General features: G+C 52.6%; 1 protein-coding gene across 1 annotated transcript in view; it reads right to left on the reverse strand.

Annotated features, from left to right (window-relative positions):
- GPR157 (G protein-coupled receptor 157) overlaps positions 1 to 12731 on the reverse strand; it is a gene marked incomplete at both ends in the record, with an annotated part of 39000 nt that extends 26269 nt beyond the window's left edge. Inside the window, one exon of the mRNA XM_080691273.1 lies at positions 12358 to 12731. Coding sequence (XP_080547399.1) covers positions 12358 to 12731 — 374 coding nt within the window. The remainder of the gene's footprint in view (positions 1 to 12357) is intronic.
- Between the last annotated feature and the right edge of the window lie 294 nt (positions 12732 to 13025).

Here is a 13025-nt window from a genome sequence, read left to right on the forward strand (position 1 = left end):
AGCAGGTGACGGATGGAGCCCTCCCTCCCTGTGCCTGGGCCTGGCCTCCTCCCCGCAGGGGCAGTTACTGGCTGAACTGCACCCCATCTGGTGAAATCCCGACCCCGCCCTGGGACGGACTGTACAGGAGACAGGGTGTTTCAACAGGCCTCGAGGTCACGCGGGGCCCTACTGAGAGGCTGGTGCCCTCCTAGGAAGAGGAGACACAGGCATGGAAGTACCCAGGAGGCCGCGGGAGGACCGGCCAGCCCAGGGCATGGCCTCCAGAGAGCCAGCTCTGCCCACGCCTCACCTTGGACTTTCACCCCCGAGGCTGAAGCCCAGAGGGTACACGCCCGCTCACGCTGCCTGGCTCATTTCCCAAGTGGCTTCCTACGCTCTGGGGGCTGAGACACAGGCGGCTCCATCCCAGCCCCGGCTCCGACCCCAGGAGTGAAGGGGTGGACTGGACCCCGCGCCCAGCCCGCCCCGGCGGTGTCCCCGGGAGGACAGGGGAGAGGACAGCTGATAGAGAACTCTTCACCCCAGCCCTCTCGGAACCCTGCGGCCTTTGAGGTTTTGGTGCTGGGGCCAGAACCCAGGGCCACCCGACTCCTGGGGATGGAACCCAGGGCCCTTCTACCCCCGGGCCACACCCCCAGCCCTATGTTTTATCCTTTATTTTGAAACAGGGTCTCACTGAGTTGCAAAGGGCCTCACTATGTAGCTGAGGCTGTCAGGGAACCGCGATCCTCCAGTCTCAGCCTCCCAGAAGCTGGGATTACAAACGTGTGCCACCACGCCCGGCCTATTTATTAATAATTTATTTATGGTGCTGGGGATGGAATTCAGGGGCTACCTCCATGCTACACCCCACCCCTATTTTATTCTTTTTTTGTTATTATTTATTTATTTTGGTATGGTACCAAAATAAATCAATTGAGCTCAGAGCACGCTACCTTCGAGCTACACCATCTGCCTAATTTTTTTTTTTTTTTTTTTTTTTTTTTTTGGTGGTACTGGGGGTGGAACTCAGAGGCTTTTTTCTACCTCCGGGCTATACTCCCAGACCTTTTTTATATTTTATTTGGAAACAGGGTCTCACTAAGTTGCTGAGAGCCTCACTAAGTAGCTGAGGCTGGCTTCGAACCTGTGCCATCCTCCTGTCTCAGCCTCCCAAGCACTGGGATTCCAAGCGTGCGCCACCACGTCCGGCTTGCCTGATTTTTAATTATTCTGAAACAGTGTCTTGCTAGGTTGATGAGAGTTTCAGTACTTGCTGAAGGTGTTTTGGAACCCGTGATCCTCCTGTCTCAGCCTCCCAACTACTGGGATTACAGGCTTACGCCATCATGCCTGGCTTACTCTTTTATTTTGAAACAGGGGGTCACTAAGTTGTTGAAACTGATTTTGAACCTGCAATATTCCATCTCAGCTTCTCAAGTACTGGGATTACAAGCATGTGCCACCAGGCCCGCCTGCCTGCCTGCCTGCCTGCCTTCCTGCCTTCCTTCCTTCCTTCCTTCCCCCAGAGCATTCTACTACTGAGCAATACTGCTGACCTATTTATTCTTTATTTTGAAGCGGGGTCTCACTACGTTGCAAGAGGGCCTCATGAGGTTGCTGAAGCTGGCTTTGAACCTGTGATCTTCTTGTCTGAGTCTCCCAAATACTGGGATGAAGACTGCATGCCAGTCTTATATATTTAATTTTGAAACAGGGTCTAGTGTAAATTGCTAAGGGTCTTGTCATGTTACCAACCTGAGATCCTCCAGTCTCAGCCTCCCAAGTACTGGGATGACGCAGCTATCCTTTGTTTTATTTATTTATTTATTTATTTATTTATTTATTTATTTAAGATTTAAAGAAGTTTATTAGAAGATAGAAATACAGAGGATAGGGACAGCTCCATACCAGACTGGCACGGAGGGGTGACTCGGAGGAATACACCTATCCTTGTTTTAGATAACCTCCAGGGAGGTAGGCCTAGAAGTGCCCCCAGGACCAGCTCCTAGGTGAGCAAAGCACCTCCATACTTGAGTTCCATGCATGTGTAGGACGGCCACGGCAGGGCTCCAGGAGAGCCAAGCTCTGGGCTCCTGACACCAACCCTCAGGCTGCCCGACTGGGGCCTTGCGGATGTGGCCCCTGACCGCTCCCCACCACTCCCTGCAGTAAGGGAGATACTGCCCACCTCATGCCCAGGATGGGAAAGTCCTACTGAAGATGTCCCCTGATAGTCATAGATGGTCCGCGTCAGGGGGCGTGGCGGCAGTGCACCCTTGTCATCCAAGTACTCGGGAGGCCGAGACCGGAGGATCGCGGTTCGAGGCCAGCCTCAGCTACTTAGTGAGGCCCTCTGCAACTCAGTGAGACCCGGTTTCAAAATAAAGAATAAAAAAATAGGGCTGGGGATATAGCTTGCGGGTAGAATGCCCCTGGGTTTCATCCCCAGTGCCACAATAAATAAATAAATAATAAGTTAGGTCGGGGTGTAGAATGTCCCTGGGTTCCATCCCCAGTGCCACAATAAATAAATAAATAAATAAATAAATAAATAAATAAATAAATAAATAAATAATTTTATAAGAGATGGTTTGAGTGGCCTGCGCCTTTGCTTTGAGTGGCCTGCGCCATTGGTCCTGGGAAGGGCCTGGACTGCGGAGCTCCAGGAACCATCCATGGACAGGCATCCACTCCCTCCAGGTTCCTGCACCGTCCCTCACCCAGATCTCAGCCCCCTGAAGATTTCTGGGGACTGGCACCCTCTGGAAGGAAAGCAAAGGGGCCTTCCTTCTCTCTCCTCTGATGCCAAACAGTGGTTCCCGCCTTAAGGACTGTGTAGCTCTGGAAAGGCTAAATGTTAACTCAAAAAATGCTCTGGGAGCCGGGCGTGGTGACGCAGGCTCGTCATCCCAGCACTCGGGAGGCTGAGACAAGAGGACCGTGGTTTGTGGACAGCCCCAGCTACTTAGCGAGGCCCTCCGCAACTCAGTGAGACCCTGTTTCAAAATAAAGAATAAAAAATAGGGCTGGGGGTGTCGCTCGGAGGTAGAACGCCCCTGGGTTCCATCCCCAGTACCAAAAAAAAAAAAAAAAAAAAGCTTTGGGCACCAAACAATCCTGCAACAATGTGCCAGTTCAGATGCCTGGGGGAGCAGGCCCGGGACACCGGCTGCCGGAGCAGGAGCAAGGCCGCTCCCCGGGGACAATGGACACTTGTCCTGCTCATGGCACAGCCCGAGGACGTGGGAGAGGCTGGGGGCCAGCCTCTAGGCCAGTCCAGCCCGGATCACTCCTCTGCAGTTTTGGCTGGAGGAGGTGGGAGAGATGTCTTTTATTTATTTAATTTTTGGTACTGGGGATTGAACCCAGGAGTGTTCTACCCCTGAGCTACACCCCCCAAGCCCTTTTTATGTTTTAGTTTGAAACAGGGTCTTGCTAAGTGGCCGAGGGTCTCACTCTAAGTTGCCGCTGCTGGTCTCAAACCTGCGATCCTCCTGTATCAGCCTCCCAAGCACTGGCCTCTGGTCCTGGGGTGAGATGGGCAAAGTGCAGCGTCTGTTCCCGTGGCCCCCGATGCGGGTCCTCGGCCCCGATCTGGGCTTGCCACTGGGCACATGAACCTCTGACCTCACCCCCTAACAGGAGCCTCAGCCACCTTTTTAGGGGAACAAACAAAAGGCCAGTTCAACTCTTATCACTTTGGGGTGCTGCTGCTGAAGCTGCGGTGCTGCCTGCCTGGGAACATCTTAGTTCATGTTCTGCTGCCATGACGAACAGCACGGACTGGGTGTGTGATAAGCTACAGAAGCTACTGAGCTCAGGGTCAGAGGCCAGCAAGTCTGCGAGCAACGGAGAGAAAGGCTGGGGCCAAAGCGCTCCTGCGGCAGGCGCCCACCCTGACCCTCTCCCGCAATAATGACCTTAGCCCCTCACAGCGTGCCCGGGCCCAGGCCGCTCTTAAAGGTCCCACGTCTTCATGCTGCTACATGTGCAATGAAATATTAGCCTAAGGTAGTTTTATTTTTTTGTTTTTGGTACGGCGGGGGGGGGGGGTTTGAACCCAGGGGCATTCATTCTATCTCCAAGCTACACCCTAAGCACTTAACTTTTTTTTTTTTTTTTTTTTTTTTTTTTTTTTGCGGGTCTGGGGATGGAACCCAGGGGCATTCTACCTCCAAGCAACACCCTGCCTTATTTTATATTTTTATTTTGAAAATAGGGTCTCACTAAGTTGCGGAGAGCCTAAGTAAGTAGCTGAGGCTGTCCGCGAACCGCGATCCTCTGGTCTCAGCCTCCTGAATGCTGGGATTATAAAGTGTGCGCCACCACGCCCAGCTAACGTTTTTTATTTATTTATTTATTTATTTATTTATTTTTGTGGTACTGGGGATGGAACCCAGGGTCATTCTACCTCCAAACTCCAACCCCAGCCTTATTTATTTATTTATTTATTTATTTATTTATTTATTTATTTATTTATTTTTGGTGGTACTGGGGTTCCTGGAAACCCTTCTATCTCCGGGCTATACTCCCAGACCTATTTTTATACTTTTTTTTAAAATTTGGAAATAGGGTCTTTAAAGCCAGCATGGCTGGCTTCGCCATCCTCCTGTCTCCGCCTCCCAAGCGTGGGGATTACAAGCGTGCGCCACCACGCCTGGCCCCAGCCCTATTTTTTATTCTCTATTTTGAAACAGGGTCTCGCTGAGCTGCAAAGGGCCTCCGTAAGTAGCTGAGGCTGGCCACAAAATTTTTAAATTTTTGTTGTGGTACTTACTGGGGATTGAACCCAGAGGCATTCTACCTTTGAACTCCAACACCCAGCCAGATTTTATTTATTTGGAAAAAGGGTCTCACTAGGTGACGAGCCTCACTGCTTCCAGAGGCTGCCCTCTAACCTGTGACCCTACTGTCCCAGCTCCCAACTACTAGGATCACAGCCAACGTCACCCCGCCTGGCTCATCAGTTGTGACAGGGACGGTCAGGCCACAGCAGGAGGACCCCAGACCCAGCTCCGCCGGGGCCTTTCCACTCCAGCCACACCTGGGCGCCTTTTCAGTTAGAGAACTCACAACCCTCACTCTCAAGGTCCCTGTTTCCCCTTTTTTGTGGCATCGGGACTTCCCGCTCCCCCCCAGAGCAGGGTGTTTATGGTCACTTGGGGGTGCCAGACTTTCTTCCACAGGAACCCCCAGCAAGCTCCAGAAGGAGGGCCCATCCCGCTGGAGTCACACCCGCAGCCTCGCTCACCAGGTGGAAAAGTCAGTGCATCCCAGCATTCGGGAGGCTGAGACTGGAGGATCGCGGTTCTGGGACAGCCTCAGCTACTTAGTGAGGCCCTCTGCAATTCAGTGAGACCCTGTTTCAAAATGAAGAATAAAAAATAGGGCAGGGGGTGTAGCTGGAAGGTCGAATGCCCCTGGGTTCCATCCCCAGACCTGCAAAGTAATAATAATAATAATAATAATAATAATACTTAAAGAGAAAACAGTCACTTAGCAATAAAGGATCCTGGAGACATCGTCTTAACCAAATAGCCAATCACCAATAAGGAAACGAATCAGCGGCCACCGGTGAGAGCTGGCCGGAAGAGTGCAGACCTGAAACCATGCCTGAGGAAGCGTCAGACAAACCCAAACTGAGGAACGTTCTAGAAACCAGAGTCAAGGACTCATATGAAAAATGCCAGGGAAACTGGAATTTTCCCACACGTCAAAATGTCAGCGTTACAAACTAAGAGAGAAAGAAACACCGAAAGGGAACAGGAGACAGGAAACTTCAGTGGACCCATGACCAGGGATTTTCCTGCGCCCTCAGGGACACTGGGAGGCAGGGGATTAAAATCCCAGTAAAGTCCGCTGAGTAGGACACAGCCCCGTCCCCTGCTTGCGGTAGGTGCAACGTCCCGTGAGAGGCGGCACCTGCGTTCTAGAAACACAAGGGTGTATCTCCAGGGGAGTGAGACATCGTGTCTGTTACTTTTCAGTGAGTGGTTAAAAAAAAAAAGCCGGGCGTGGTGGCGCAGTTTGTGATCCCCGCTCTTGGGAGGCTGAGACAGGAGGATCGCACGGGTTCGAAGCCAGTCTCAGCTACTTAGTGAGGCTCTCAGCAACTTAGTGAGACCCTGTTTCTAAATAAAATATAAAATAGGTCTGGGAGTATAGCCCGGAGGTAGAAGGCCCCTGGGTTCTAACCCTAGTACTGCAAATAAATAAACAAACAAATAAATAAGTGGAGAGATTAAAAAAAAAAACACAACAAAATGTTAATCAAGGGGAAATCTAGAAAGCTAAAGATAAATTCCTGTTGAAATTATTGTGTGCTTTTCTGTGGTGATGGGGATGGAACCCAGGACCTTGTGCTAGACAAACACTCTGTCACTGAGTAGACAGGAGGATCGTAGGTTCAAGGACAACCTAGGCAAGTAGTGAGACTCGCATCAACCTAGTGAGACCCTGTTTCCAAGTCAAAATAAAATAGGTCAGCCGGGTGTGGCGGCGCACACTTGTAATCCCAGCATTCGGGAGGCTGAGACAGGAGGATCTCGGTTTGCGGCCAGCCTCAGCTACTTAGTGAGGCCCTCCGCAACTCAGTGAGACCCGGTTTCAAAATAAAGAATAAAAAATAGGGCAGGGGCTGTAGCTCAGAGGTCAAATGCCCCTGGGTTCCATCCCCAGACAGCAAAAAAAATAAATAAATAAAATAGGTCTAGGGGTGTAGCCCAGAGGTAAAATGCCCTGGGTTCAATCCCCAGTACCAAGAAGAAGGAAAAAATCTCAAGGTCAGGGGACCGGAGAGGATCACAGGAGAGCACAGACACTGGCGCCTCCCCGTCCCACACACCCGGTCCTGGGCCGTCTGCTCACACTGGGCGCCTCCCCGTCCCACACGCCCGGTCCTGGGCCGTCTCCTCCGCTAAAATGAGCCATCAGCCTGTCCATCTGGTTGGGCTGCCGGTGATCCCAGGCAAATGAATGGCACGGTGCTTTACGAAACACCAGGAGACAGACGCAGTCACCATGACACACCATGTCCAGAGGATGGAGTCTACGCTATTCTTACCCAGGGAGGAGAAGAAGGTGTCTCTGTACATGAACCCACAAAGGGGATTATGAGGGGCCAGGGGCCCCGCAGGTGCTTTCCTGGGAACCAAGGCATGTTTAGGATTCCCTGTGGCTGTCATTACTTCTAAAGACGCCTTTCTTCATGTCCCATTCTACCCAGTCCTTTTTTTTTTTTTTTTTTTTGCAGGTCTGGGGATGAAACCCAGGGGCATTCGACCTCCGAGCTACACTCCCTACCCTATTTTTGATTCTTTATTTCAAAACCAGGTCTCACTGCATCACCATGCCCGGTTTACCCCGTCCGTTTACAAATCACGATTTAGAGTGGGGCGCGGTGGCGCACGCTCGTCATCCCAGCATTTGGGAGGCTGAGACGGGAGGATTGTGGTTCGTGAACGGCCTCAGCTACTTAGTGAGGCCCTCTGCAACTCAGGGAGACCCTGTTTCAAAATAAAGAAAATAAATAGGGCTGGGGGTGAAGCACTGAGGTAGAATGCCCCCGGGTTCCATTTCCAGTACAGCAAAAAAAAAAAAAACCAACAACAACAACAACAACAACAACAAACAAACGAACAAAAAAAAAACCCACTTAGCCAGCGGGCGCCCCACCCTCGCGGTCCTAGTCCTTGGGAGGCTGAGACAGAAGATCACAGGTTCAAGCAGAGTCTTAGCGAGTAGTGAGATGCTCATCAACCCAGCAAGACCCTGTTTCCGGAGAAAATAAGATAGGGCTGGGGGTGTAGACTGGCTCTAGGTTCAACCTCCAGGGCTATACACACACAAATGATGACCTAAGAGTTTGCAACCAGCCGGGCGCGGTGGCGCACGCTCGCCATCCCAGCATTCGGGACGCTGAGACCTGAGGATCGCGGTTCGCGGACAGCCTCGGCTACTTAGTGAGGCCCTCTGCAACTCAGGGAGACCCTGTTTCAAAATAAAAAGAATAAAAAAATAGGGCAGGGCGTGTAGCTCAGAGGTCGAATGCCCCCTGGGTTCCATCCCCAGACACGCAAAAAAAAAAAGAAAAAAGAAAAAAAGTTTGCAACCCGTATTACTAACTGCAGGACCCTGGGGAGGGGGCAGTCTCTAACTTACCTCCCCCTTGCCGGGCGTTGGCTGCTCCTAGATCCCCCTACACAACAGCTCCCTAGACACCTTTCTCTGCAGCTTCGTCAGTCCTTCGGATCATCTCCTTAGAGAGGTCCTGGTAACAGGATTGCGGGACCGAGGGTGTCAACCACATACTTTCTACAGATCGCTTCAGTTCACAATGTCGGTAACACCGGAGGACACCAATGCGGCTGGCATTTCTTTTACATTTGTATTCTACTTTACTGGTATTTTTCCTTCTAAATTAAAAATAGAAAATGGGGCCGGGCGTGGTGGCGCACGCTTGTCATCCCCGCGCTCGGGAGGCAGAGACAGGAGGATCGCGCAGGCTCGAAGCCAGCCGCGCGCGCTGGCTTAGGAGACCCTGTTTCCAAATAAAAATGTAAAAATAGGTCTGGGAGTGTAGCCCGGAGGTAGAAGGGCTTCCAGGAACCCCAGTACGACCAAAAAAAGAAAAAAAAAAGAGAAAATGGAACCAGATTGTTGGAACTTGTTTTGAATATTAATGGAGCTCAACTTTTAAACATTATTATCAGCTGCTTTTATTGTTTTGTCTGAATGTAACCATTGTCTATTTTTCAGAACTTTTTTTTGATACTGGGAGTGGAGCCGATTTATTTTTTTATTTTCTATTTTGAGACAGGGTCTTGCTAAGTCGATGAGAGTATCTCTCCTTGCTGAGGTGGTCCTCGAACCCGTGGTCCTCCTGCGTTAGCCTCCCAAGTACCGGGATGACAGGCCTGTGCCACCGTGTCTGGCTTTTGTACTTTTTAAAAAATAAATTCCTAAACCAGGCGTGGCGCACACTTGTAATCCCAGCATTCGGGAGGCTGAGACAGGAGGATCACAGTTTGAGGACAGCCTCAGCTACTTAGCGAGGCCCTCTGCAACTTAGTGAGACCCTGTTTCAAAATAAAGAAGAAAAAGTAGGGCAGGGGGCATAGCTTGGAGATAAAATGTCCCTGGGTTTTATCCCCAGTACTGCAAATAAGCAAACAAAATAAAAAAGTAAAAAGGGCTGGGGATATGGCTCAGTGGAAGAGCCTGTCTGATAAAGCCCTAGGTTTAATCCCAGTACCACCACCACGAAGAAATAAATAAAAACAATTCCTTAGCACTTTTTTGTGTGTGCAGAACTAGGGGTTGAACCTAGGGACAGTCTACCTCTGAGCTCCAACCTCAGTCTGATTTTATTTCTTATTTTGAAACAGGGTCTCACTAGCTTGATGAGAGCCTCACTAATTGCTGAGTAGTGAGACCCTGTTTCAAAATTAAAATAAAAAATAGGGCAGCCTGGCGTGGTGGCGCACACTTATAATTCCAGCATTCGGGAGGCTGAGACCGGAGGATCACGGTTCACAGATAGCCTCAGCTACTTAGTGAGGCCCCTTTGCAATTTAGTGAGACCCTGTTTCAAAATAAAGAGTATAAAAACAGGGCAGGGAGTATAGCTTGGAGGTCAAATGCCCGTGGGTTCTGTCCCCAGAACTGCAAATATAAATAAATAAATAAATAATAGGGCTAGGGATGTAGTTCGGTAGCAATACACACAAAAAAAGTATATTGTAGTAAAGAGGTGTGATGGCACATGCCTATAACAAGGGAGGCTGAGACAGGAGGCTCACAGGTTTGAGGCCAGCCTCAGCAACTTAGTGAGGCTGTCCATTTAGGGAGACCTTGACTCAAAAAAAAAAAAAAAACCACAAAGGGCTGGGGATGTAGCTAGTGGTAGAACACCCCGGCTTCAATCCCCAACACCAAAAGAGGCCCCCCAAATACACAGGGACATCTTTAGCAAGGCCATTAGCGATGCGTCAGGAGGAGCCGCGTCAACAGATGAACCGGCTGGGCGGCTTTAGGAATGCCTGTAAACACAGCTGCCCCAGAAGGAAGCCTTCCCTAAGTATCAGGCGGCTCCTTCCACAGGGTCCCTGAGGAAAACAACAGGGCCCCGACTCAGGTTGGGTAGGGCATCGTCCTCTCCGGGACAAACGGCTTCTGTTTGTCTCTTTAGCCAGGTGTGGGGCGCACATTTGTAATCTCAGTACTTGGGAGGCTGAGACAGGAGGCTCATGGATTCGAGCACAACCTCAGCAAGTAATGAGACGCTCATCAACTTAGGTAGACCCTGTTTCAAAATAAAAATAAAAAATAGGACTGGGGATGTAGCACTGTCACACACACACACACACACACACACACACACACACAGTATATTGTAGCAGTGAGGTGTAATAGCACATGCCTAAAACAAAGGAGGCTGAGACAGGAGGATCACAGGTTTGAGGCCAACCTCAGCAACTTAGTGAGGCTCTTAGCAACCTAGCAAGACCCTATTTCAAAACAAAAACTAGAAATAGCTTGGAAAGCCGGGCGTGATGGCGCACACTTGTAATCCCAGCATTCGGGAGGCTGAGACAGGAGGATCCGGGTTTGCAGACAGCCTCAGCTATTTACTGAGGCCCTCTGCAACTCAGTGAGACACTGTTCCAAAATAAAGAATAAAAAAAAATAAGGCTGGGAGTGTAGCTTGGAGGTAGCATGCTCCCGGGTACCAGAAATAGCCTGAAGATTGAATGGCCTTGGGTTCAATTCCCCACTACTAATAAATAAAAGCATGTTGTATTCAATTTTTTGTGGGGGGGGTACTGAGATTGAATCCAGGGGCATTCTAACCTCTGAGCTATGCTGCCCCAGCCCTATTTTATTTTTTACTTAAAAATACGGTCTCACTAAGTTGTGGAGGGCCTCACTAAGTTGCTAAGGCTGGCCGTGAACCTGTGATCCTCCAGTCTCAGCCTCCCAAGTCCTGGGATTACAAGTAAGTGCCACTGGGCCTGGCTGTATTCAATTTGTGTGTGTGTGTGTGTGTGTGTGTGTGTGTGTGTGTGTGTGTGTGTTGTGGTACTGGGGATGAAAACTAGGGGCATTTTGCCTCTGAGCTATACCCCCAGACCTATATTTTTCACTAAGTAACGGAGGGCCTCACTAAGCAGCTGAGGCTGGCCACAAGCCACTATCCTCCTGTCTCAGCCTCCCAAGTACTGGGATTACAAGCATGCCCCACCACACCCAGCTGTATTCAATATTTTTAAAAGAAGGGAAAAGAAGAGGTTCTTGTGAACCAAAGACCGCTCTTGGGCTGCTTTTTAAGTCCCCATGAACCTCGGGTTCACACTGCCCAGGCCAACCTGCCGCCGAGGACAGCTGGCCTCTGACCCAGTCCGTGTCCGGGGACGGGCTGGAGTGTGGAGGCGGGAAGGCCGCCCCTCTCTGGGTCCCGGCAGCTGACCCCCGTTGATAACACGCTGCGAAGCTTTGGCTTGAGCAGCTGAGACGCGGGTCCCTTGGCTTCTCAGGGTCCAGCTGGCTGCCTCCCAGCAGCTACAAAAGCCGGCGGTCAAGTGACTCTCCCCAGCTGGTTGCCACGGCGTGTGACACCCAGGTGACCTGTCTCAACCCCAGCGCTGACTCGCCTCTCGGTCCCTGGAAAGCACTCAAGTTTTTAATAGAAAGGTCCTATAATTAGGGCGACTTTGGTGCTCTGATGGGGGTGGGAGGGGAAACAGCTGAAGGGTTCCTGCCTACAGTTCAGCACAGGACGCTGAAAATTTCAAGGCTTGAAATTACACTGGGAAAAAGGGACCGTCTTCCCTGGTAAGCTCTCTTCCTATGGCCAAGCCTTGGGTCCCCTACTCTCTGACTCTGGGCCGCTGGTGGCCTCTTCCAGACCAGCACCTGGCCACTACCCTCACTCAGTCTGACAGCTCTTGAATTCCAGAAACCCAAGATCACCTAGAACAGAGAGTCACGCAAGAGACTGGGCCTCAAGTCTAGAAATGATAAAAGACGAAACTGAAAAGGCAGTCCTTTGCAGATTTCCCAGCGGGGCCTCGAGGCCTGGGAGGCCTGGGCGCCCCACCCACTGTGGCGTGGGCCTGGGAGATGCCCGGCTCTCGGCACCGGGCAGACGCCTAGCTCAACTCCAGGCTCCTGCCCAGTGACCAGGGCCGAGCCGGACAGCCAGCTCTGCCTGCCCACCTGGCTAGGAGGCTGCCACAAAGAGGGGCCCTCTGCTGGGGTGTGTGGGCGCGCTGGCACATCCCGCGGGGCAGGGCTGCCGCGGGCACCGCTGCCCACCGGGCCCCCGACCAGGCGACCCGACCACGGGCGGCGGGGTGGGGGTCCGGCACCCACCTGACCACGTGGAAGGCCCAGAGCAGGCGGTCGGTGCCCGGGCCGCGGACGATGCTGAGATACAGGTAGAGGGCGATGGCCACGGTCCAGAAGAAGGAGCTGGTGTTGGCGAAGCTGGAGAGCGCGCCCTGCAGCACGCAGTCCCACGACGGCCCCGCGAAGTCCCGCAGCGCCCCGTAGAAGTAGGAGGCGGCCGACAGCAGGTCGGCCAGCGACAGGAAGAGCAGCAGGCGCCGCGCCCGGCCGCGCAGGTCCGGCCACAGGGCGTGCGTGGCCACCAGCAGCCCGGCGCCCAGGGCGGACAGCGCGCACGACAGCAGCACCGCGGCGCGCTCCGACGGCAGCAGCACGGTGGGCGGCGCGGGCGGCGGCATGGCCGCGGGGCCGGGCAGCGCCGCCGCCGCCGCCGTCTGGGCACCTAGATGCCGCGGACGGCGACCTGGGCCCGCCCGCCCGCGCCCGGCCACTCGGGCCCTGGTCCGCAGTCCGCGCCCCGCCCCGGCGGCCTCCTAGCCCCGCCCCGCGGCCCCGAGCACCGCCCAGGCCACGCCCACCGGAGAAAGCCACGCCCACCGGGCACCCCTCCACAGCCCACCCTGGGAGCCCGCTCTCGGCCACGCCCCTGCTCGGGAGCCACGCCCACTCTCAGCACCCTCCATACCTCACTC

This window comes from Muscardinus avellanarius, assembly GCF_963383645.1.
Source record: "Muscardinus avellanarius genome assembly, chromosome: 3".
Lineage (NCBI taxonomy): Eukaryota > Metazoa > Chordata > Mammalia > Rodentia > Gliridae > Muscardinus > Muscardinus avellanarius.